This window comes from Ranitomeya imitator, chromosome 3 (assembly GCF_032444005.1).
Source record: "Ranitomeya imitator isolate aRanImi1 chromosome 3, aRanImi1.pri, whole genome shotgun sequence".
NCBI lineage: Eukaryota > Metazoa > Chordata > Amphibia > Anura > Dendrobatidae > Ranitomeya > Ranitomeya imitator.
The window spans coordinates 438746030-438773622 of record NC_091284.1 but is presented as its reverse complement, the minus strand read 5'-3'; the positions used below and the strand labels follow the sequence as shown (position 1 = coordinate 438773622).

Below are 27593 nucleotides of genomic sequence, written 5' to 3'. Positions count from 1 at the left end.
AGGTGGTGAGAACGTAGACCAGACCGTCCTACAATTCCAGAGCTGTAACCAGCGTGGAGCACTGACACAGCCGCCATGTTTTACAATAGCAGCGGAAACTTGGACTAGAAAGAATTCGGCCACAAATTGTGCCACGTCCCTGCTACACGGCACAATAACGGCTGCGGTAACATTGCTGCGACCAGAAGATGCCACTAGAATCTCCAACTAAGTTTCTAGAAAAAATGTGTTTTTGTCTAATAGAGCCAGAAATAGTGCAGTGAGATAATGTAATAACATGTAGAGTATTAAAGGGCTGCGGAATATGTTGGCGCTATGTAAATAAAGATTATTATTATTACTCCCGTCACCTCTGTGGTGGGTGGGAGCTGGGGGGCTTCTCTGTGGCGTTATACAAAATGCAGCAGATTTCTTGAAAAACATCAGACAGAAGAAGCGCATGCTCCAACTATAACAGGACATGCCAGCAAACACTGGAGGTGACATGGGGGGGCTGCTGCTCAGGTCACCTTCCCTTTAAGGGCAACTGATACGGGCGACAGATGCTGCAATGCCTACTGAGAGCACACGGGGGCGCTGTGAGTAGGGGACGGGCTGTGGCTGATGCAGCTGCACGGATCACATCGATCCGATAGTAAAGCTGCTGCACTACAAGCGAGGAGCCAGCAGGTGGGGCTCGCCGATAGCCCGAGGAGTCCGCTCTCTTGCAGTCAGCGCTCAGGCGGCTTCCCGGCGGCGTGCACGGATAGTTTTCTTCCCGCCAGAGGACGGGTAACAGAGTGACAGCCTGTAGTATGCAGCGTGAGGTCGGGAGCTTTCCATTGGCGCCATCTGTAAGGACGAGACTGGTCGCTTCCGGCTTCCATACTCTGCAGGACGTAGTGGACGTGAATGCCGGTGAGCTCGCTAGAGGTGAGTGCGCCGCTATCTGCACAGCGCTACCAGAGCTGTACGTGGAGCGGTGGGACCGCAGCCGCCTTGTTTCTCTTGTAGCCACGCCCACACAGGCCGCTATTGGAGGCGAGCACGAACAAGACCGCCCACCAAAGGTACTCGCTCTCATAAAGGCCGGCGGCACCCTGCATAGAAGATTACTACATAACTTGGCTGTCAGGCGCTTGTATCCACGGCACTGTATTGTACTGTGTACAGTTAGGCGGGATCCACATACAGTAGAAGGCAACTCTGCAGTGGCGGAACTGGCGGCCAATGGGTTCTCCTACCACCAGTCCTGTTATACATGTCCTCCCCCCATCCTGGTATATATGTCCCTTATCCTGGTATATATGTCCTCCCCTCATCCTGGTATATATGTCCCTTATCCTGGTATATATGTCCTCCCCCCCCATCCTGGTATATATGTCCCTTATCCTGGTATATATGTCCTCCCCTCATCCTGGTATATATGTCCCTTATCCTGGTATATATGTCCTCCCCTCATCCTGGTATATATGTCCCTTATCCTGGTATATATGTCCTCCCCTCATCCTGGTATATATGTCCTCCCCCCATCCTGGTATATATGTCCTCCCCTCATCCTGGTATATATGTCCCTTATCCTGGTATATATGTCCTCCCCTCATCCTGGTATATATGTCCCTTATCCTGGTATATATGTCCTCCCCTCATCCTGGTATATGTGTCCCTTATCCTGGTATATATGTCCTCCCCTCATCCTGGTATATATGTCCTCCCCCCATCCTGGTATATATGTCCTCCCCTCATCCTGGTATATATGTCCTCCCCTCATCCTGGTATATATGTCCTCCCCCCATCCTGGTATATATGTCCTCCCCTCATCCTGGTATATATGTCCTCCCCCCATCCTGGTATATATGTCCTCCCCCCATCCTGGTATATATGTCCTCCCCCCATCCTGGTATATATGTCCCTTATCCTGGTATATATGTCCTCCCCCCATCCTGGTATATATGTCCCTTATCCTGGTATATATGTCCTCCCCCCATCCTGGTATATATGTCCCTTATCCTGGTATATATGTCCTCCCCTCATCCTGGTATATATGTCCCTTATCCTGGTATATATGTCCTCCCCTCATCCTGGTATATATGTCCCTTATCCTGGTATATATGTCCTCCCCTCATCCTGGTATATATGTCCTCCCCCCATCCTGGTATATATGTCCTCCCCTCATCCTGGTATATATGTCCCTTATCCTGGTATATATGTCCTCCCCTCATCCTGGTATATATGTCCCTTATCCTGGTATATATGTCCTCCCCTCATCCTGGTATATGTGTCCCTTATCCTGGTATATATGTCCTCCCCTCATCCTGGTATATATGTCCTCCCCCCATCCTGGTATATATGTCCTCCCCTCATCCTGGTATATATGTCCTCCCCTCATCCTGGTATATATGTCCTCCCCCCATCCTGGTATATATGTCCTCCCCTCATCCTGGTATATATGTCCTCCCCCCATCCTGGTATATATGTCCTCCCCCCATCCTGGTATATATGTCCTCCCCCCATCCTGGTATATATGTCCCTTATCCTGGTATATATGTCCTCCCCTCATCCTGGTATATATGTCCCTTATCCTGGTATATATGTCCTCCCCTCATCCTGGTATATATGTCCCTTATCCTGGTATATATGTCCTCCCCCCATCCTGGTATATGTGTCCCTTATCCTGGTATATGTCCTCCCCTCATCCTGGTATATATGTCCCTTATCCTGGTATATATGTCCTCCCCTCATCCTGGTATATGTGTCCCTTATCCTGGTATATATGTCCTCCCCTCATCCTGGTATATATGTCCTCCCCTCATCCTGGTATATATGTCCTCCCCCCATCCTGGTATATATGTCCTCCCCTCATCCTGGTATATATGTCCTCCCCTCATCCTGGTATATATGTCCTCCCCCCATCCTGGTATATACAGTGGGGCAAAAAAGTATTTAGTCAGTCAGCAATAGTGCAAGTTCCACCACTTAAAAAGATGAGAGGCGTCTGTAATTTACATCATAGGTAGACCTCAACTATGGGAGACAAACTGAGAAAAAAAAATCCAGAAAATCACATTGTCTGTTTTTTTATCATTTTTTTTGCATATTATGGTGGAAAATAAGTATTTGGTCAGAAACAAACAATCAAGATTTCTGGCTCTCACAGACCTGTAACTTCTTCTTTAAGAGTCTCCTCTTTCCTCCACTCATTACCTGTAGTAATGGCACCTGTTTAAACTTGCTATCAGTATAAAAAGACACCTGTGCACACCCTCAAACAGTCTGACTCCAAACTCCACTATGGTGAAGACCAAAGAGCTGTCAAAGGACACCAGAAACCAAATTCTAGCCCTGCACCAGGCTGGGAAGACTGAATCTGCAATAGCCAACCAGCTTGGAGTGAAGAAATCAACAGTGGGAGCAATAATTAGAAAATGGAAGACATACAAGACCACTGATAATCTCCCTCGATCTGGGGCTCCACGCAAAATCCCACCCCGTGGGGTCAGAATGATCACAAAAACGGTGAGCAAAAATCCCAGAACCACGCGGGGGGACCTAGTGAATGAACTGCAGAGAGCTGGGACTAATGTAACAAGGCCTACCATAAGTAACACACTACGCCACCATGGACTCAGATCCTGCAGTGCCAGACGTGTCCCACTGCTTAAGCCAGTACATGTCCGGGCCCGTCTGAAGTTTGCTAGAGAGCATTTGTATGATCCAGAGGAGTTTTGTGAGAATGTCCTATGGTCTGATGAAACCAAACTGGAACTGTTTGGTAGAAACACAACTTGTCGTGTTTGGAGGAAAAAGAATACTGAGTTGCATCCATCAGACACCATACCTACTGTAAAGCATGGTGGTGGAAACATCATGCTTTGGGGCTGTTTCTCTGCAAAGGGGCCAGGACGACTGATCCGGGTACATGAAAGAATGAATGGGGCCATGTATCATGAGATTTTGAGTGCAAACCTCCTTCCATCAGCAAGGGCATTGAAGATGAAACGTGGCTGGGTCTTTCAACATGACAATGATCCAAAGCACACCGCCAGGGCAACGAAGGAGTGGCTTCGTAAGAAGCATTTCAAGGTCCTGGAGTGGCCTAGCCAGTCTCCAGATCTCAACCCTATAGAAAACCTTTGGAGGGAGTTGAAAGTCCGTGTTGCCAAGCGAAAAGCCAAAAACATCACTGCTCTAGAGGAGATCTGCATGGAGGAATGGGCCAACATACCAACAACAGTGTGTAGCAACCTTGTGAAGACTTACAGAAAACGTTTGACCTCTGTCATTGCCAACAAAGGATATATTACAAAGTATTGAGATGAAATTTTGTTTCTGACCAAATACTTATTTTCCACCATAATATGCAAATAAAATGTTAAAAAAACAGACAATGTGATTTTCTGGATTTTTTTTTCTCAGTTTGTCTCCCATAGTTGAGGTCTACCTATGATGTAAATTACAGACACCTCTCATCTTTTTAAGTGGTGGAACTTGCACTATTGCTGACTGACTAAATACTTTTTTGCCCCACTGTATGTCCTCCCCTCATCCTGGTATATATGTCCTCCCCCCATCCTGGTATATATGTCCTCCCCCCATCCTGGTATATATGTCCTCCCCTCATCCTGGTATATATGTCCCTTATCCTGGTATATATGTCCTCCCCTCATCCTGGTATATATGTCCCTTATCCTGGTATATATGTCCTCCCCCCCATCCTGGTATATATGTCCCTTATCCTGGTATATATGTCCTCCCCTCATCCTGGTATATATGTCCCTTATCCTGGTATATATGTCCTCCCCTCATCCTGGTATATATGTCCCTTATCCTGGTATATATGTCCTCCCCTCATCCTGGTATATATGTCCTCCCCCCATCCTGGTATATATGTCCTCCCCTCATCCTGGTATATATGTCCCTTATCCTGGTATATATGTCCTCCCCTCATCCTGGTATATATGTCCCTTATCCTGGTATATATGTCCTCCCCTCATCCTGGTATATGTGTCCCTTATCCTGGTATATATGTCCTCCCCTCATCCTGGTATATATGTCCTCCCCCCATCCTGGTATATATGTCCTCCCCTCATCCTGGTATATATGTCCTCCCCTCATCCTGGTATATATGTCCTCCCCCCATCCTGGTATATATGTCCTCCCCTCATCCTGGTATATATGTCCTCCCCCCATCCTGGTATATATGTCCTCCCCCCATCCTGGTATATATGTCCTCCCCCCATCCTGGTATATATGTCCCTTATCCTGGTATATATGTCCTCCCCCCATCCTGGTATATATGTCCCTTATCCTGGTATATATGTCCTCCCCCCATCCTGGTATATATGTCCCTTATCCTGGTATATATGTCCTCCCCTCATCCTGGTATATATGTCCCTTATCCTGGTATATATGTCCTCCCCTCATCCTGGTATATATGTCCCTTATCCTGGTATATATGTCCTCCCCTCATCCTGGTATATATGTCCTCCCCCCATCCTGGTATATATGTCCTCCCCTCATCCTGGTATATATGTCCCTTATCCTGGTATATATGTCCTCCCCTCATCCTGGTATATATGTCCCTTATCCTGGTATATATGTCCTCCCCTCATCCTGGTATATGTGTCCCTTATCCTGGTATATATGTCCTCCCCTCATCCTGGTATATATGTCCTCCCCCCATCCTGGTATATATGTCCTCCCCTCATCCTGGTATATATGTCCTCCCCTCATCCTGGTATATATGTCCTCCCCCCATCCTGGTATATATGTCCTCCCCTCATCCTGGTATATATGTCCTCCCCCCATCCTGGTATATATGTCCTCCCCCCATCCTGGTATATATGTCCTCCCCCCATCCTGGTATATATGTCCCTTATCCTGGTATATATGTCCTCCCCTCATCCTGGTATATATGTCCCTTATCCTGGTATATATGTCCTCCCCTCATCCTGGTATATATGTCCCTTATCCTGGTATATATGTCCTCCCCCCATCCTGGTATATGTGTCCCTTATCCTGGTATATGTCCTCCCCTCATCCTGGTATATATGTCCCTTATCCTGGTATATATGTCCTCCCCTCATCCTGGTATATGTGTCCCTTATCCTGGTATATATGTCCTCCCCTCATCCTGGTATATATGTCCTCCCCTCATCCTGGTATATATGTCCTCCCCCCATCCTGGTATATATGTCCTCCCCTCATCCTGGTATATATGTCCTCCCCTCATCCTGGTATATATGTCCTCCCCCCATCCTGGTATATATGTCCTCCCCTCATCCTGGTATATATGTCCTCCCCCCATCCTGGTATATATGTCCTCCCCCCATCCTGGTATATATGTCCTCCCCTCATCCTGGTATATATGTCCCTTATCCTGGTATATATGTCCTCCCCTCATCCTGGTATATATGTCCCTTATCCTGGTATACATGTCCTCCCCCCCCATCCTGGTATATATGTCCCTTATCCTGGTATATATGTCCTCCCCTCATCCTGGTATATATGTCCCTTATCCTGGTATATATGTCCTCCCCTCATCCTGGTATATATGTCCCTTATCCTGGTATATATGTCCTCCCCTCATCCTGGTATATATGTCCTCCCCCCATCCTGGTATATATGTCCTCCCCTCATCCTGGTATATATGTCCCTTATCCTGGTATATATGTCCTCCCCTCATCCTGGTATATATGTCCCTTATCCTGGTATATATGTCCTCCCCTCATCCTGGTATATGTGTCCCTTATCCTGGTATATATGTCCTCCCCTCATCCTGGTATATATGTCCTCCCCCCATCCTGGTATATATGTCCTCCCCTCATCCTGGTATATATGTCCTCCCCTCATCCTGGTATATATGTCCTCCCCCCATCCTGGTATATATGTCCTCCCCCCATCCTGGTATATATGTCCTCCCCCCATCCTGGTATATATGTCCTCCCCCCATCCTGGTATATATGTCCCTTATCCTGGTATATATGTCCTCCCCCCATCCTGGTATATATGTCCCTTATCCTGGTATATATGTCCTCCCCCCATCCTGGTATATATGTCCCTTATCCTGGTATATATGTCCTCCCCTCATCCTGGTATATATGTCCCTTATCCTGGTATATATGTCCTCCCCTCATCCTGGTATATATGTCCCTTATCCTGGTATATATGTCCTCCCCTCATCCTGGTATATATGTCCTCCCCCCATCCTGGTATATATGTCCTCCCCTCATCCTGGTATATATGTCCCTTATCCTGGTATATATGTCCTCCCCTCATCCTGGTATATATGTCCCTTATCCTGGTATATATGTCCTCCCCTCATCCTGGTATATGTGTCCCTTATCCTGGTATATATGTCCTCCCCTCATCCTGGTATATATGTCCTCCCCCCATCCTGGTATATATGTCCTCCCCTCATCCTGGTATATATGTCCTCCCCTCATCCTGGTATATATGTCCTCCCCCCATCCTGGTATATATGTCCTCCCCTCATCCTGGTATATATGTCCTCCCCCCATCCTGGTATATATGTCCTCCCCCCATCCTGGTATATATGTCCTCCCCCCATCCTGGTATATATGTCCCTTATCCTGGTATATATGTCCTCCCCTCATCCTGGTATATATGTCCCTTATCCTGGTATATATGTCCTCCCCTCATCCTGGTATATATGTCCCTTATCCTGGTATATATGTCCTCCCCCCATCCTGGTATATGTGTCCCTTATCCTGGTATATGTCCTCCCCTCATCCTGGTATATATGTCCCTTATCCTGGTATATATGTCCTCCCCTCATCCTGGTATATATGTCCTCCCCCCATCCTGGTATATATGTCCTCCCCCCATCCTGGTATATATGTCCCTTATCCTGGTATATATGTCCTCCCCCCATCCTGGTATATATGTCCCTTATCCTGGTATATATGTCCTCCCCCCATCCTGGTATATATGTCCTCCCCTCATCCTGGTATATGTGTCCTCCCCCCATCCTGGTATATATGTCCTCCCCCCATCCTGGTATATATGTCCCTTATCCTGGTATATATGTCCTCCCCCCATCCTGGTATATATGTCCCTTATCCTGGTATATATGTCCTCCCCTCATCCTGGTATATATGTCCTCCCCCCATCCTGGTATATATGTCCTCCCCCCATCCTGGTATATATGTCCTCCCCCCATCCTGGTATATATGTCCTCCCCTCATCCTGGTATATATGTCCTCCCCCCATCCTGGTATATATGTCCTCCCCCCATCCTGGTATATATGTCCCTTATCCTGGTATATATGTCCTCCCCCCATCCTGGTATATATGTCCCTTATCCTGGTATATATGTCCTCCCCTCATCCTGGTATATATGTCCTCCCCCCATCCTGGTATATATGTCCTCCCCCCATCCTGGTATATATGTCCTCCCCCCATCCTGGTATATATGTCCTCCCCTCATCCTGGTATATATGTCCTCCCCCCATCCTGGTATATATGTCCTCCTCCCATCCTGGTATATATGTCCTCCCCCCATCCTGGTATATGTCCTCCCCCCATCCTGGTATACATGTCCTCCCCTCATCCTGGTATACATGTCCTCCCCTCATCCTGGTATATATGTCCTCCCCTCATCCTGGTATATATGTCCTCCCCCCATCCTGGTATATATGTCCTCCCCCCATCCTGGTATATATGTCCTCCCCCCATCCTGGTATATATGTCCTCCCCCCATCCTGGTATATATGTCCTCCCCCCATCCTGGTATATATGTCCTCCCCCCATCCTGGTATATATGTCCTCCCCCCATCCTGGTATATATGTTCTCCCCTCATCCTGGTATATATGTCCTCCCCCCATCCTGGTATATGTCCTCCCCCCATCCTGTTATACATATCCTCCCCTCATCCTGGTATATATGTCCTCCCCCCCATCCTGGTATATATGTCCTCCCCCCATCCTGTTATACATATCCTCCCCTCATCCTGGTATATATGTCCTCCCCCCCATCCTGGTATATATGTCCTCCCCCCATCCTGGTATATACAGTGGGGCAAAAAAGTATTTAGTCAGTCAGCAATAGTGCAAGTTCCACCACTTAAAAAGATGAGAGGCGTCTGTAATTTACATCATAGGTAGACCTCAACTATGGGAGACAAACTGAGAAAAAAAAATCCAGAAAATCACATTGTCTGTTTTTTTAACATTTTATTTGCATATTATGGTGGAAAATAAGTATTTGGTCAGAAACAAACAATCAAGATTTCTGGCTCTCACAGACCTGTAACTTCTTCTTTAAGAGTCTCCTCTTTCCTCCACTCATTACCTGTAGTAATGGCACCTGTTTAAACTTGTTATCAGTATAAAAAGACACCTGTGCACACCCTCAAACAGTCTGACTCCAAACTCCACTATGGTGAAGACCAAAGAGCTGTCAAAGGACACCAGAAACAAAATTGTAGCCCTGCACCAGGCTGGGAAGACTGAATCTGCAATAGGCAACCAGCTTGGAGTGAAGAAATCAACAGTGGGAGCAATAATTAGAAAATGGAAGACATACAAGACCACTGATAATCTCCTTCGATCTGGGGCTCCACACAAAATCCCACCCCGTGGGGTCAGAATGATCACAAGAACGGTGAGCAAAAATCCCAGAACCACGCGGGGGGACCTAGTGAATGAACTGCAGAGAGCTGGGACCAATGTAACAAGGCCTACCATAAGCAACACACTACGCCACCATGGACTCAGATCCTGCAGTGCCAGACGTGTCCCACTGCTTAAGCCAGTATATGTCCGGGCCCGTCTGAAGTTTGCTAGAGAGCATTTGGATGATCCAGAGGAGTTTTGGGAGAATGTCCTATGGTCTGATGAAACCAAACTGGAACTGTTTGGTAGAAACACAACTTGTCGTGTTTGGAGGAAAAAGAATACTGAGTTGCATCCATCAAACACCATACCTACTGTAAAGCATGGTGGTGGAAACATCATGCTTTGGGGCTGTTTCTCTGCAAAGGGGCCAGGACGACTGATCCGGGTACATGAAAGAATGAATGGGGCCATGTATCGTGAGATTTTGAGTGCAAACCTCCTTCCATCAGCAAGGGCATTGAAGATGAAATGTGGCTGGGTCTTTCAACATGACAATGATCCAAAGCACACCGCCAGGGCAACGAAGGAGTGGCTTCGTAAGAAGCATTTCAAGGTCCTGGAGTGGCCTAGCCAGTCTCCAGATCTCAACCCTATAGAAAACCTTTGGAGGGAGTTGAAAGTCCGTGTTGCCAAGCGAAAAGCCAAAAACATCACTGCTTTAGAGGAGATCTGCATGGAGGAATGGGCCAACATACCAACAACAGTGTGTGGCAACCTTGTGAAGACTTACAGAAAACGTTTGACCTCTGTCATTGCCAACAAAGGATATATTACAAAGTATTGAGATGAAATTTTGTTTCTGACCAAATACTTATTTTCCACCATAATATGCAAATAAAATGTTAAAAAAACAGACAATGTGATTTTCTGGATTTTTTTTTCTCAGTTTGTCTCCCATAGTTGAGGTCTACCTATGATGTAAATTACAGACGCCTCTCATCTTTTTAAGTGGTGGAACTTGCACTATTGCTGACTGACTAAATACTTTTTTGCCCCACTGTATGTTCTCCCCTCATCCTGGTATATATGTTCTCCCCTCATCCTGGTATATATGTCCTCCCCCCATCCTGGTATATGTCCTCCCCCCATCCTGTTATACATATCCTCCCCTCATCCTGGTATATATGTCCTCCCCCCCCATCCTGGTATATATGTCCTCCCCCCATCCTGTTATACATATCCTCCCCTCATCCTGGTATATATGTCCTCCCCTCATCCTGGTATATATGTCCTCCCCCCATCCTGGTATATATGTCCTCCCTCCCATCCTGGTATATGTCCTCCCCCCATCCTGGTATATGTCCTCCCCCCATCCTGGTATATATGTCCTCCCCTCATCCTGGTATATATGTCCTCCCCCCATCCTGGTATATATGTCCTCCCCCCATCCTGGTATATATGTCCCTTATCCTGGTATATACAGGGTTTGGACAAAATAATGGAAACACCTAACGTTTTGGCATCATAATCTTCGAACATGTTATATACATGCAAACGGTGACATATGGTAATGTTTTGTAGTTGATTATTTGTGTTATGTGATATGTGTATGTAAATTAACTATTTGTTTTGCCGAATTGAAAGAACATTGATGAGAACCTGATACCAATGGCAGACTTCTCGGATTTTCAAAGAGGCCAAATTGTTGGTGCTTGTATGGCAGGCGCTAGTGTAACACAAAGTGCCCGAATGCTTGGCGTGTCAAGAGGCACTGTCTCCAAAGTAATGACTGCGTTTGAAAGAAAAGGGAAAAAAAGTCCGCAGCAAAGCACAGGTCCGGCCGAAAATCAAAGTTGACTGAGAGAGACCGTCAGACTCTAAAGCGAATTGTGAGAGAGGATCGCAAGACCACGGCTCCGAAAATCACTGCTGAACTCAATGAACACTTACAGAACCCAGTTTCCACGAAAACTGTTCGTCAGGAGCTGCACAAATGTGGATTCCACGGAAGAGCTGCAATTAGAAAACCTGGGCATGTTCCTGATGAGCGGGCGGATGGTCTCCTGAGAGATCTCCTCAAAGACCTGGACTAAAGCATCCGCCAACTCCTGGACAGTCTGTGGTGCAACGTGACTTTGGTGGATGGAGCGAGACATGATGTCCCAGATGTGCTAATTGGAAATTGGATTCAGGTCTGGGGAACGGGTGGGCCAGTCCATAGCTTCAATACCTTCATCTTGCAGGAACTGCTGACACACTTCAGCCACATGAGGTCTGGCATTGTCATGCATTAGGAGGAACCCAGGGCCAACCGCACCAGCATATGGTCTCACAAGGGGTCTGAGGATGTCATCTCGGTACCTAATGGCAGTCAGGCTACCTCTTGCGAGCACATGGAGGGCTGTGCGGCCCTCCAAAGAAATGGCACCCCACACCATTACTGACCCACTGCCAAATCGGTCATGCTGAAGGATACTGCAGGCAGCAGATCGCTCTACACGTCGTCTCCAGACTCTGTCACATCTGTCACGTGCTCAGTGTGAACCTGCTGTCATCTGTGAAGAGCACAGGGCGCCAGTGGCGAATTTGCCAATCCTGGTGCTTTGTGCAGACACATGCACATTTATGGCCTGCTGGAGGTCATTTTGCTGGGCTCTTGCAGTGCTCCTCCTGTTCCTCCTTGCACAAAGGCTGAGGTAGCGGTCCTGCTGCTGGGTTGTTGCCCTCCTACGGCCCCCTCCACATCTCCTGGTGTACTGGCCTGTCTCCTGGTAGCGCCTCCAGCCTCTGGACACTACGCTGACAGACACAGTAAACCTTCTTGCCACAGCTCGCATTGATGTGCCATCCTGGATGAGCTGCACTACCTGAGCCACTTGTGTGGGTTGTAGAGTCCGTCTCATGTTGCCACGAATGTGAAAGCACAACCAACATTCAAAAGTGACCAAAACATCAGCCAAAAAAAGCATTGGTACTGAGTGGTACAGCATGTGAAGTTGATTGTCAGTGTTACTTCCTAAGTGGACAGTTTGATTTCACAGTAGTTTGATTTATTTGGAGTTATATTTTGTTGTTTAAGTGTTCCCTTTATTTTTTTGAGATATATATATATATATATATATACTGTATATCTGCCCCTGATCTTGACCGCAACAAAAGAAAAACACTTTATTTTACTCACGGGGTGGTCAGGTCCAAGGGGTGTATATGTGTGTATATATATATATATATATATATATATATATATATATATATATATATATATATATATATATATATATATATATATATATATATATATATATATATATATATATATATATATATATACATATACACACACACATCAGTTGTGGCCAAAAGTATTGACACCCCTGCAATTCTGTCAGATAATACTCAGTTTCTTCCTGAAAATGATTGCAAACACAAATGCTTTGGTATTATTATTTTAATTTAATTTGTCTTAAATGAAAAAAACACAAAAGAGAATGAAGCAAAAAGCAAAACATTGACCATTTCACACAAAACTCCAAAAATGGACCAGACAAAAGTATTGGCACCCTCAGCCTAATACCTGGTTGCACAACCTTTAGCCAAAATAACTGCGACCAACCGCTTCCGGTAACCATCAATGAGTTTCTTACAATGCTCTGCTGGAATTTTAGACCATTCTTCTTTGGCAAACTGCTCCAGGTCCCTGATATTTGAAGGGTGCCTTCTCCAAACTGCCATTTTTAGTTCTCTCCACAGGTGTTCTATGGGATTCCGGTCTGGACTCATTGCTGGCCACCTTAGAAGTCTCCAGTGCTTTCTCTCAAACCATTTTCTAGTGCTTTTTGAAGTGTGTTTTGGGTCATTGTCCTGCTGGAAGACCCATGACCTCTGAGGGAGACCCAGCTTTCTCACACTGGGCCCTACATTATGCTGCAAAATTTGTTGGTAGTCTTCAGACTTCATAATGCCATGGACACGGTCAAGCAGTCCAGTGCCAGAGGCAGCAAAGCAACCCCAAAACATCAGGGAACCTCCGCCATATTTGACTGTAGGGACCGTGTTCTTTTCTTTGAATGCCTCTTTTTTCTCCTGTAAACTCTATGTTGATGCCTTTGCCCAAAAAGCTCTACTTTTGTCTCATCTGACCAGAGAACATTCCTCCAATACGTTTTAGGCTTTTTCAGGTAAGTTTTGTCAAACTCCAGCCTGGCTTTTTTATGTCTCGGGGTAAGAAGTGTGGTCTTCCTGGGTCTCCTACCATACAGTCCCTTTTCATTCAGACGCCGACGGATAGTACAGGTTGACACTGTTGTACCCTCGGACTGCAGGGCAGCTTGAACTTGTTTGCATGTTAGTCCAGGTTCTTTATCCAACATCCGCACAATCTTGCGTTGAAATCTCTTGTCAATTTTTCTTTTCCGTCCACATCTATAGGAGGTTAGCCACAGTGCCATGGGCTTTAAAATTCTTGATGAAACTGCGCACGGTAGACACAGGAACATTCAGGTCTTTGGAGATGGACTTGTAGCCTTGAGATTGCTCATGCTTCCTCACAATTTGGTTTCTCAAGTCCTCAGACAGTTCTTTGGTCTTATTTCTTTTCTCCATGCTCAATGTGGTACACACAAGGACACAGGACAGAGGTTGAGTCAACTTTAATCCATGTCAACTGGCTGCAAGTGTGATTTAGTTATTGCCAACACCTGTTAGGTGCCACAGGTAAGTTACAGGTGCTGTTAATTACACAAATTAGAGAAGCATCACATGATTTTTCGAACAGTGCCAATACTTTTGTCCACCCCCTTTTTTATGTTTGGTGTGGAATTATATCCAATTTGGCTTTAGGACAATTCTTTTTGTGTTTTTTCTTTTAAGACAAATTAAATGAAGATAATAATAGCAAAGAATTTGTGTTTGCAATCATTTTCAGGAAGAAAATGAGTATTATCTGACAGAATTGCAGGGGTGTCAATACTTTTGGCCACAACTGATTATATATATATATATATTTATATATATATATATATATATATATATATATATATATATATATATATATATATATATATATATATATATATATATATATATATATATATACACCCCTTGGACCTGACCACCCCGTGAGTAAAATAAAGTGTTTTTCTTTTGTTGCGGTCAAGATCAGGGGCAGATATACAGCATTATACAATGTGGCATATCATATCGGTCAAACCTGGTGACAGATTTCCTTTAAGATGGTTGGACACTACTTTTATATTGATGACCTTTCCTTAGGGCTTGTGCAGACGAATGTATATCTTGGGCGAGTGCGATCCTTGGTTTTTGCACTCGCTCATTCATGTCTATGGGTCTGTCAAAAAAAATCGGTCCACACTCTGATTACATCCATGTGCAATCTGATTTTTCATTGCCAGAATTAATGGAGAACCTTTTTTTTTTCTCTCTATCTGCGATAAAATCAGACTGCACATTAATTCTGTCTGTGTGCGGTCAGTGATTCTAGACTTGTATGGGTTATTCTTATCTGTGACACGGATAATAAAAAACAGATGTCTATGTGATTTTTCTTGAGGACACACGGTCTGGACAGCTCCATAGACTATTATTATTATTATTTATTATAGCGCCATTTAGTCCATGGCACTTTACATGTGAGGAGGGGTATACATAATAAAAACAGGTACAATAATCTTGAACAATACAAGTCATAACTGGTACAGGAGGAGAGAGGACCCTGACCGCGAGGGCTCACAATCTACAAACTATAATGGGTACATGTTCTATGCATGAAAACCATGAATTTGATTCATGGACATCTGATTGAGGTCTACAGTGCCCAGGCTCTGCATGAGGACTAGCTCCATTCAGTAACACTGTGCCCATGTCAGACCCCAGGTTTGAGATTTCCTTTTTTCACATCAAATTCCTGCTATTGCTGAAGAAAACCCTATTATGCCATATGGATGGATTTTCAGCCTCAGAACTTTTTGTTACAAAGCTCCCTTGTTAATATTCCGAAATGGGCAAACGATTCTCCAGTTATATTCTGTGGTATGGCAAATCAGCCAAGACCATTTTCCCATGCCACCCTTAAAACGTGTTCATCATTGTGGGTGTGTGATTCTTTTCTATAGTCATCCTGACACCAATTCATTAAGACATGCATTTCATACTCCTGTTGGGCGTGTAGGATTAAGATGCATCAAACTCATTAAGAGGCACATCTTATAAGTGATGTGCCCATCACCAGACGAGTTACTCCAGTCATGGACTGGCGTAGCATTTCTAGCATAAGAAACACCGCAACTACTGCTCAATGTGGGGTAATGCTGCCCCAAACTGGTATGTAAACCCCAAACGTCACAACATTTTTCAAAGTGTTTTGCAGCAGTTTTCTGATGAATCAGAGCCCATGTGTTTCCTAATTTTAGAGAGGTCCATAAGGAAACTCTTGGATTCTGCCAGAACACAGCAGCTCTGTCATTTCCATAGTGCCTGGTCCGGGTACTACAGATCTACCCCCATTAAAATGAATAGGGGATGGATCTGTAGTACCTGTCTGCAGCCACTATAGTTTTTTAGTAGCTGTTGTGTTTCGGCAGAGTTCAGAGTTTGAGAACTTCTGGCTGGCAACTGACCGGTGGGGTGCCAGGTGTCGCACCCCCACTTCTATCCTAAGAGTAGACCATCAAAAAGAAAAGCAGTGGCCATCCTCTTTAATGAACATGGTTTACATACTTGTGCTGTTCTCTGCTCCATATCAGTTTTTAGAAACTGCAGGCGGATGTTTGATATGTACTTTTCCATTGCTGCAGAGGCTGGATTATCTGAGGACAATGCTGTGAAAGTCCTGCAGATTCTGCGGAGAGAGAACCAAAAAGACACATCCACATCCCTGAAACATACAGCTTTGGCGCTACTGGAACAGGAACAAGCGCAAGCGTCCATTATAACATTCTGCTCAGCATTGGATGACCTTCTCGGAGGCGGTGTGCCATTGACTAAAGTCACCGAAATTTGTGGGCCTCCTGGTATAGGAAAAACACAATTATGGTGAGTTGAGAGGAAATTGTATAAATCAGTATTGTCTACTTATATGTATATATTTTAACTCTGCCACATACCGTAAATCCAGAGAGATGGGCCCTTTATTTAGTGCAACTTTTTATTGTATTTTCCAAAGGCGTGTTGTGCACATAATTCTCCGGGGATGCATCTTTAGGCTGTTCTGCATTATTAATTTGTGACCAATACCCTCTTGAAAAAGACCACAAAATCAGTAATAAATAAAATGACCCATATTTCTATGACCACACGGTGGATTAAAATAAAGAATATATTCAGGTGAGCAGCAGTAATCAAATGGCAATAAAACTGCGTCCTCTTTAAAAGTGACCTTACAGCAAAATGTAATAAAAATAAAACATTCAACTTTTTATCTTAAAATGTTCCATAATAAGCTAGGATTATCTGAAGTTTGCAGCCCACAGCATTGGGCCGCACTACCTAGTGATACTGATAACATTGCTTCTGTCTGTTGAAATGTGGTGAGAATATCTGAAATCACCCAATAGATCAATAGGGCAGATTTACTAATCCTGTCTAGTAGGTAGATAGTGTAAGCCTAGACTAGAATGTATCAAAGGGTTTCATAATAGTTTTTACATCTAGTGCATTTTTAGCCAGCCTAGTTTAAGTTTACTGCAGCTTCCTTGCATGCCTTTATTTAATATACACTTTTTAAAAGTGACTAGTGAGGTGCTAAAATGTGTAAAGCCTTTAATAAATGTGGCATCTGATGTGTAAATCAGAATTCTGTCTCAATTTGAGACTTTTTTGTTAGCATATCTTTCCCAATGAAATTACTGTACAGCGAGTTTACTGTATGTGTGTAAATACGCTCCGCAACATTGAATTTGCAACCCCCAAGAAGGAAAAGAATTATGGAAATCACCGGATCAATAGACATGTTAATCTGCAAATGATGACAAATTGTAAACAAAATGTACAAAACATCTCAATGTATTCCATACTGAGCACGCCACGTTACACACCTCAGCATGCAGTGAATGACATTATTAATGGTTGTCTAAGGGATGTTCTGCCTTGCTGAATGCACTTGGACATACGAATCAGTCTGTAGACCACATAAGTGACTGTCTGCAAATGGCACTTATACTTGATACTAAATAAATTGAGTTGTTTTAAAAAAATTTTCTATTTTTTTCATCATTTGCAAATCATTAACATATCTATGGATCCTGAAAAAAGTCAGAGACCAAAAAGACAAACTGCACTGTCTGTGAAATCGAGGTAGTCCTGAAATAGGGCCCAGGTGTTAATCAATAATCATCTTGGTATCAGCCACACATCATGATCACGGGTGCTCTTCTGAAAATACACGAAAATCCATTGCCATATGTGAAAAGAAAGAGAAGGCACTCGCCAATCTAAAATTCCCAACTTTATTTCATCTTCATACTAAAAATTCCATGGCCGGGGGAGTAAGAAAGCGGAGCCCTTGTGACAGGCTCGGACTGGCCCACTGGAGAACCGGAGGATTCTCCGGTGGGCCCTGGCACTGAAACCTGCTGGCATACTGGCCAGCAGCTGCCTAGGGCCCCCACTGCTCCAGGGGCCCCCAGCCAGTGGCTATGGGGCCCCTGACTCAAGGGGGCCCGCCCTGTGCCAGTAGCAGCAGCTGGAGACAGGATCCTGTCCCCGCTTCTAAAGCAAAATTAATATGCACGCTTCCCCATGCCCCTATGGGCGTGGAGAGGCGTGAATACCATTTTTCTTTAATAGCGGGCAGTGTTAGCCGCAGGATGCAGCTAACACTGCCCGCATGTAAAGCCCCACCACACACACACACACACACACACACACACCCACACACACACAGCACCGTGCCGCACACATGCACACACGCAGGCACACAGACTCACAGAGCAGCTCAACTCCCGGAGTCCTGCTTCCTGTCTGAGACAGCCCAGCTGGATGACGTCATCATCCAGCATGCTGCTGTCTCAGTCAGAAAGCTTCCAGGAATCCAGCGAGGAAGAGGCTGCTGGGATGAGCTGCTGCAAGGAGGTGAGCCTTGCTGTGTGACTGCGTGTGTGTGCCTGCCTGTGTGTGTGCCTGCGTGTGTGTGTGGGTGTGTGTTTGATGATGAGCTGCTGCTGCGGTGAGCTGTGTGTGTGTGTGTGGTGAAGGACAATGAAATTGGTGGGGGGAGACAATGATGGAGGTGATGGGCAATGAAGGTGGTGGGGGGAGACAATGATGGAGGTGATGGGCAATGATAGTGGGGGGAAGACAATGATGAAGGTGATGGGCAATGATGGTGGGGAGGCAATGCTGGAGGTGAGGAGAGGCAATGATGGAAGTGATGGGCAATGATGGTGGGGGAGACAATGATGGAGGTGATGGGCAATCATGGTGAGGGGAGGCAATGATGGAGGTGATGGGCAATGAGGGTGAGGGGAGGCAATGATGGAAGTGATGGGCAATGATGGAAGTGATGGGCAATGATGGTGGGGGGTGATAGGTAATGATGGTATGGGAGGCAATGATGGAGGTGGGAGGCAATGATGGAGGTGATGAAATGGACAATGATGGTGGAGAAGGAGGCAATGATGTAGGATGGGTGGGATGGGCAGTGATGGAGGTGGTGGGGGAGAATGATAGGGGTCGTGGGAAGAAGGCAATGATGGAGGTGGTGATGAGGGCAATGATGGGGGTGGAGATGAGGGCAATGATGGGGGTGGAGAGGGGCTGCATTATACTTTGTGGGGGGACTGTTGTGAATTCTGTTGTCGAACTCCCTCCTGTGGTCGTGAATGGTACTTCGGCGAGTTCTGTCTATGGGCTCCCTCTGGTGGCTATGAGTGAAGCTGCTGCTTCTGAGGTTCCTTACACAGGTGACGTGATTTATCCTTTGGTTGGCTTCTCTATTTAACTCCACTCAGATCGTTACTCCATGCCAGCTGTCAATGTTTTAGCATTGGTTCAGTTCGCTCCTGGATCTGCCTGGTGACCTGTCTTCTCCTGCAGAAGCTAAGTTCCTTATTGTTATTTTTGCTCATTGTTTCTTTGTCCAGCTGGTTATCCTGATTTTGTCTTGCTAGCTGGAAGCTCTGGGATGCAGAGTGGCACCCCGCACCGTGAGTTGGTGCGGAGGACCCTTTTGCACACTCTGCGTGGTCTTTTGTAGGTTTTTGTGCTGACCGCAAAGATTCCTTTCCTATCCTCTGTCTATTTAGTAAGTCTGGCCTCTCTTTGCTGAAACCTATTTCATTTCTGCGTTTGTGACTTTCATCTTTTCTCACAGTCATTATATGTGGGGGGCTGCCTATTCCTTTGGGGAATTTCTCTGAGGCAAGGTAGGCTTTATTTTCTATCTCTAGGGCTAGCTAGCTCTGAGGCTGTGACGAGGCGCCTAGGGAGCGTCAGGAGCGCTCCACGGCTATTTTTAGTGTGTGCGATAGGATTAGGGCTTGCGGTCAGCAGAGCTCCCACATCCCAGAGCTCGTCCTGTATGAGTTTAACTATCAGGTCGGGTGCTCCTAACCACCAGGTCATAACAGGGGACTGCATTATTCTCAGAGGACTACATTATATTATGGGGGGCTACATCATACTATGTGAGGGGGGCTACAGTATACTCTATGGGGGGGCTATTACTACCAAGTTGCGGACTTACATACCACTGCCGCATGAAGAGATCCATACATTTGTATTAAAATCAAGTTATACTTTATTAACATTCATTTAAAATTATCCACAGAAAAATGAAACATAAATAAACAAAAAGTGTCCAACGGAATGGAACAGAATGGAGCTCTAATTATATATATTGTATATCCTAATGTTAATAGTCAGCCTACTTAGCTGTCACAGTCCCATAGGGGTTGAAATGCAGTGCATAGAATCACCTAATGGAAATCCTGATGGTGAAAATTCACCTGCCCTGGTTAATCGTGCATTATAAACAGCCTATGTCAATGCAAATAGCCTATATAGCAACATTATTCCCAGACCATAATAGTCCTACATACAGATCGCTAACATGTAGAGAATCTTATATGGCACTTACTCAGGACACCGATATTCCCAGGAGACCGTGATAGGAAATCAGAGCCCACCGAACCCTCCAGGTGCGCCCCGACGCGCGTTTCGCCCACAAGCTTCTTCCGGGGGCGTAAGCTTGTGGGCGAAACGCGCGTCGGGGCGCACCTGGAGGGTTCGGTGGGCTCTGATTTCCTATCACGGTCTCCTGGGAATATCGGTGTCCTGAGTAAGTGCCATATAAGATTCTCTACATGTTAGCGATCTGTATGTAGGACTATTATGGTCTGGGAATAATGTTGCTATATAGGCTATTTGCATTGACATAGGCTGTTTATAATGCACGATTAACCAGGGCAGGTGAATTTTCACCATCAGGATTTCCATTAGGTGATTCTATGCACTGCATTTCAACCCCTATGGGACTGTGACAGCTAAGTAGGCTGACTATTAACATTAGGATATACAATATATATAATTAGAGCTCCATTCTGTTCCATTCCGTTGGACACTTTTTGTTTATTTATGTTTCATTTTTCTGTGGATAATTTTAAATGAATGTTAATAAAGTATAACTTGATTTTAATACAAATGTATGGATCTCTTCATGCGGCAGTGGTATGTAAGTCCGCAACTTGGTAGTAATAGTCTTGGAAGTGCCATAAATTATTGATTGAAGTGGACTATTGTGATAGTGTCTATGGGGGGGCTGCATTATATTCTGTGGTGGGGCTGCATTCTCTCAGGGGAAAACATTAAAAAGCACAAATTACACACAATCCTGAATATCTAAGATACCTTTCCAGCGAGAGCATTGCGTACACACCTAAATACTCAAAATGAAAGATGTCATCTTTTGTAAATATCAAAGCTCATTAGTAGTTCCAACATTTCAAATTGATTCCTACATTCTATGTTCCCGAAACCTAACGTACAGGGGGCGTATCGTTTTCCCTATATAAAAATACTTACACGGCCAGAAGATGACATACACTACATGATCCGTCTTGCATGTTATAAACCCAGTAACCAAATGATCTTTTGCGTATGGGAGCAACAGATCATTTGGTTACTGGGTTTATAACATGTAAGACGGATCATGTAGTGTATGTCATCTTCTGCCCGTGTAAGTATTTTTATATAGGGAAAACGATACGCCCCCTGTACGTTAGGTTTCGGGACCATTTTAAATCTATTTCATCTGGAAAGGGAGTCCTAGATTAATTTCCCATATTAATGATAAACATGACGGGAACCTTGGGGTACTAACGTTTGCAGGGGTTGAAAAGGTCAGCTTATCAGTGCAAGGAGGTAATTTGGTTATTCTGTTACTCAGATGTGAAGCGGAATGGATCATGCGCACTGGCGCTATGGGTCCGTTGGGCTTCAATGACAGGGTGGATATGTCGGTATTTTTGTAAGAGATGATCTCGGTTTATGCTTGGGTAAATACATCTTGGTAATAGAATGTAGGAATCAATTTGAAATGTTGGAACTACTAATGAGCTTTGATATTCACAAAAGATGGCATCTTTCATTTTGAGTATTCAGGATTATGTGTAATTTGTTTTAATTTGTGCTTTTTAATGTTTTGTATTTCGTGGTAAGTGGGAGGAGTTTGGCAGAGGGGAGTGTGTTGTGGCCGGCATATCTCTTCCTTCGTCACATCCTCACATATGCTGACCCATGGAAGCGCAAGCACAGCGCGAAACGGCCATCGTCTATCCCTGCTCACAAGGGCTCCGTTTTCTTACACCCCGGCCATGGAATTTTTAATATGAAGATGAAATAAAGTTGGGAATTTTAGATCGGTGAGTGCCTTCTCTTTCTTCTCACATATGGCAATATCTATGGATCCTGTGACTTCCAAAATTCCACAATTTCCCCTTCTTGGTGCTGCAATTTCATTGTGGATGAGAGTCTATAAGTACAACGATCATCTAGCTCGGCTGCACGGGATGCTCTCACAAAGGCAGTAGTAAAAGCTGGTGAGTAGGACTCGTTCTCCAGAGACATGCATGGATACACCCATGTTATTTAGGTGTATCCATATAAATGACCCACCCAAAAAGGTTTGCCTCATCACTGAACATAATGTTCTGTGTAAACTGAGGGTCCTGTTCCAATTTTTGTTTTGCCCATTCTGCAAATTCAGCGCACCGATCTGGGTCATCCTCGTTGAGATGCTGCAGCAGCTGGATTTTGTAAGGGTGCCATTTGTGAGTAGCTAATATCCACCGAAGGGATGTTCAACTGATGCCAGATCGGCGCTCTGAATTTGCAGAATGGGCAAAACAAAAATTTGAACAGGACCCTCAGTTTACACAGAATATTATGTTCAGTGATGAGGCAAATATGGCCCACCCTGTAGATTGTAGGTCCCATGAGGAGACTAAAAGAAGAAAAAAAAAGGTTTGTAAACCCGAAGGAAAAAATTATACAGTAGAAGTTTAACCCATTAATGACAGCCAATACGTCTTTTAACTGACTTGAGATATAAGAGAATAGTGTCCCCATACAGGTGACAATCCAGCAGCTGTCAGCTGTTCACTATACTGACAACTTGCTGTATCAGCCACGATCAATGTTGGCACCGTCCATATCTGTTTAACCCATTAGATGCTGCTGTCAATAGTGACTACATCATTATAAATGGTTAACAGTGTGGGGGCTCCCTCTTCATCCCAATTGGTGCCCTCAGATCATGATTGTGTGGTCCTGATGTTTGCGATGGTAGTTCACGACCAAATGGCGGCCTTAGTCTGACGGCTGTTGTAACCTGTTCAGAAGTTACCGGCATTTAGGTGGTAAAAATACACATTTTAATTTCTGTCATACCACTTTGCATTAATTCCTGTAAAGCACCTGAATAGTTAATAAACTACCTGAAAGCAGTTTTCAATATGTCTGGGGGTGCTTTTTTTATAATGGTATCACGTTTGGGGGTTTCCCAATATATGGGACCCCTAAAGTCACTTCAAACATGGATAGTTCCCTAAAAAAATTAATGTTGTACATTTCCTTGGAAAAAATGAAAAATTGCTGCTACATTTTTAAACCTCCTAAAATGCTAAAAAAATAAAAGAACATTTTACAAATGGTCCTGATCTAAAGCCGACATATTGACCTAAATTTACTATTGTCATAAAGTATAATGTGTCACGAAAAAATAATCTCAAAATCACTGGAATTTGTTGAAGCGTAGCAGAGTCATTACCACATAAAGTGACACTGGTCAGATTTCAAAAGTTTGGCTCCATCACTAAGGGGTTAAATCACACCCCTGCTTGACAAACAGGTAATCCCTACATGTGTAGCGTCTATCTAACAGCTGCAAGACATGCAGCTGCGGGGACTCGAACATATTTTTTTGAGCACACCGAAGACACTCAGTTAGCACCCAAGCATGCTCAGATAACACCTTATCCGAGCACGTTCACTCATCACTAGCCACTACTTCTCCCTAAAAAATGCAATAAAAACATATAAAAATGTTATAAATAAGACCATATTTTTGGCATATTTTCTATTCCCCATTGGCCTGAGTAAGTATAACTTGCTTTGATATATCGGCTACTATTATCTGTCTTAGGACATACAGGGCATCAAGTTCTTATTATAGAAACATGGTATCTCTTTAGTCCTCAGAATTTAAATATGCATTATTTCTACCAATTAGCATTATAAGACCGCTATACTTTTACTGCTTTTATCCTTATCTTGGCAAACTGTCATCTGGGATGATTAAATATATTTTTTTTCTATGCATGTGACTATTTAATGACCTATTACAGTGACGTGGCATATTTTCTACCCTTTACAGGCATGGGCAAATATACCGTAGTTTGTTTTGATGTATATGTTATCACTTTTAGGACATATAGGTTATCATGGTCTTATTGTAGAAACATGGTATTTCTTTAGTCCTTAAGAAATTTGACAGGCATTACCTTTACTAATTAGCATTATAAGACGGATATATTTTTAGGGTCTTCACTTTCATCCTGGTAAATGATACCTGGCATGATTAAATAGCATTGTTTATGCATGTGTTCATATAATTGCTTATTTCATATACCCTGAGGCCAATTTCACACTTTTGCGGATTTTGTCGCGGATCCGCAGGGTTTTTGACGCTGCGGATCTGCAGCAGTTTTCCATGCGATTTACAGTACCATGTAAACCTATGGAAAACCAAATCCGCTGTGCACATGCTGCGGAAAAAACGCGCAGAAACGTAGCCTTGTATTTTCCGCATCATGTCAATTCTTTGTGCGGATCTGCAGCGTTTCTGCACCCATTGACTTCTATTGTGTCAGGCAAATCCGCAGCAAAACTGCAGGTTTAAAAAAGATCTGCAGTTTTGCTGCGGAGTTGGGTGCGAGAAACGCTGCAGATCGGGAGGGGGAAGAGTGTGTGGATGGAGTGTGGGCGGAGACTGTGTGCGGAGAAGATGTTCGGGTCTGTGTGCCGGTGTTTGTATGTGTCTGCAGTGGTCTGCGGGATGTGTGTGTCTGTGTGCGGGGGTCTGCAGGGATCGCAGGGCTGTGCGGGGGTCTGCAGGTATCGCGGGGCTGTGCGGGGATCGCAGGGCTGTGCGGTGATCGCGGGCTGTGCGGCGATCGTGGGGGTCTGCGGGGATCGCGGGGCTGTGTGTGTCTGTGCGTGGGTGTGTGCGGGGCTGTATGTACTAGTCCCATCCGGCTATGCCTGCTACAGTGACAGATAGCCAGATGATGTGACAGTATAGTCCCTTCATCTGGCTATGGTGTTCAAGTTTAGAAAAAATAACAAATACACACATATACAGAACATAGAACATACAGAACATACAACATACAATACATACAGTGCATACAACATACAGTACATACAACATACAGAACATACAACATACATACAGTACATACAACATAGAGTACATACTCACCATCACCTTGATCCCCGAAGCCATTGATCACCTGTAAAAAAAAAAAAAATATTAAAAATAATAAACAAACAATATACTCCCTGATCCTCAGAAATCCAATTAATACGAGTGTCCCATGACGATCTCTCTTGGAGACCTGCCACATCAGATGATGCGACCGCTCTCCAGGGGCTCCGGGATACAATGACGGAAGGTATCCTTCCACATTGTATCCCTCCGCCGCTGTGAGAAATAGTTCCTACTCTCACTTGTGGCAGTGCTGTGTGGGAAAATTCCCACACAGCTTTGTTATAAAGTGAGAGCCTGAACTACAGTAACCTCTTCAGTGATGCATTGCAGGAGCCATTGTCTCCGGTCAGTGTGTCACTGGAGGCCCTATAGAGCAGTGACATCACCCGATGTCACTGTTCTATAGGGGAGATCGTCGTGGGACACTCGTTATTAATTGGACTGTGTCGGACAGGGAGTACACGGTTAGTTTATTATTTTTTATTTTTTGCAGGCGATCGAGTATGGTAAGTGTGGTGAAATTAAGAATATTAAAATACTTTATTCTGGCTGTGTCTTTTTTTTTTTAATCTTTCACTACTATAGGATTAATAATGGATAGGTGTCGTATTGACGCCTCTCCATTATTAACCGGGCTTAATGTCACCTTACAATACAAAGGTGACATTAACCCCTTATTACAGCATATCTCACCGCTACACGGCAGTGGGAAGAGACAGGCTAAGTGCCGGAATTGGCGCATCTTACAGATGCACCATTTCAGGGGCGGCTGGGTGCTGGTATTTGTAGCCGGCGGGTGGGGCAATATCCATGGCCCCTCTCTAGGCTATGAATATCAGCCCGCAGCTGTCTGGCCTTCTGGCTATAAAATATAGAGGGACCCCACGTAATTTTTTTTGGGTGGGTCCCCTTATTTTAGTAGCCAATAAAGGCTACGCAGACAGCTGCGGGCTGATATTCATAGCCTGGGAAGGGGCCATGGGTATTACCCCATTCCCAGGCTACAAATATAATGCCCCTGGCTGTCGGCTTTCCCCCTCTGGTGCAGAAAATTGCGCGGGAGCCCACGCCATTTTTTTCCAAAAATTAAACATATTGTTCATTAATAAACATCAGCCTTACTATTATATATCTATGGATATATAGAGATAGATATGCATATATCTATCTTTAGATATATCTATCCGTCTATCTATCTATAGATATATCTATCCATATATCTATCTACATCTATCCATAGATCTATCTATCTATCTATCTATCTATCTATCTATCTATCTATCTATCTCATTCCTTCTATCTATTCTATCATACTCCTTCTATGTATCTATCTCTCATTTCTTCTATCTATTCTATCTATCTATATCTAATTCCTTCTATCTATGTATCTACTGTATCTATCTCATTCCTTCTATCTATCTACCCGTCTGTCTATCTATCTGTCTGTCTGTGTGTAATGGAGTGTGGGTTGGACAAATGTAAAAGAGGAGGTTGGACAGAAATAACATCACAAATCTTTTTTTTTTTTATTCAATAAGAGATCTTTATTAAGCTTTCAAAAACTCATACAAATCTGCATAAAAAAACCGCATCAAAACCGTGCAAAAAACGCACCTGCGTTTTCTGCCAAAAGGTGCGGATTTAGTGCAGAAAAATCCACAGGCAAATTTGCAATGTGTGCACATACCCTGAGGCAATGTTTAAGCCATTCTATATACTTGCTGAGAAATTATACCTAAGCGCTTGAAATCATCCCATTGTTGGCATATGCTTTGTCAGTTATACTCTATCATATTTTTCCAGCTGATACACTTGGTTCATTGCAGCATTGCCAACTTAGGCCCAGAGGGTTTTTCTTATTGTTACGTATTTACTATCATGCCTTACTGTGAGTCTTCACTATGTTTCACATTTTATGTGATTTTAGATGTTTTTAATGCGGTGCCCGCTTCTTCTCTACATAGCTATATCTATAAAACCATTAGCGCGCCACGCAAAAAAAAAAACCAACAAGCCCTCAGTTCAATTGATG

General features: G+C 44.2%; 1 protein-coding gene across 1 annotated transcript in view; it reads left to right on the top strand.

Moving 5' to 3' along the window:
* The first annotated feature begins 580 nt into the window (after positions 1 to 580).
* RAD51C (RAD51 paralog C) overlaps positions 581 to 27593 on the top strand; it is a 112147-nt gene continuing 85134 nt past the window's right edge. Inside the window, exons 1-2 of the mRNA XM_069757346.1 lie at positions 581 to 912; positions 16371 to 16608. Of these exons, the coding sequence (XP_069613447.1) occupies positions 795 to 912; positions 16371 to 16608 (356 nt within the window). The 5' untranslated portion in view covers positions 581 to 794. The remainder of the gene's footprint in view (positions 913 to 16370; positions 16609 to 27593) is intronic.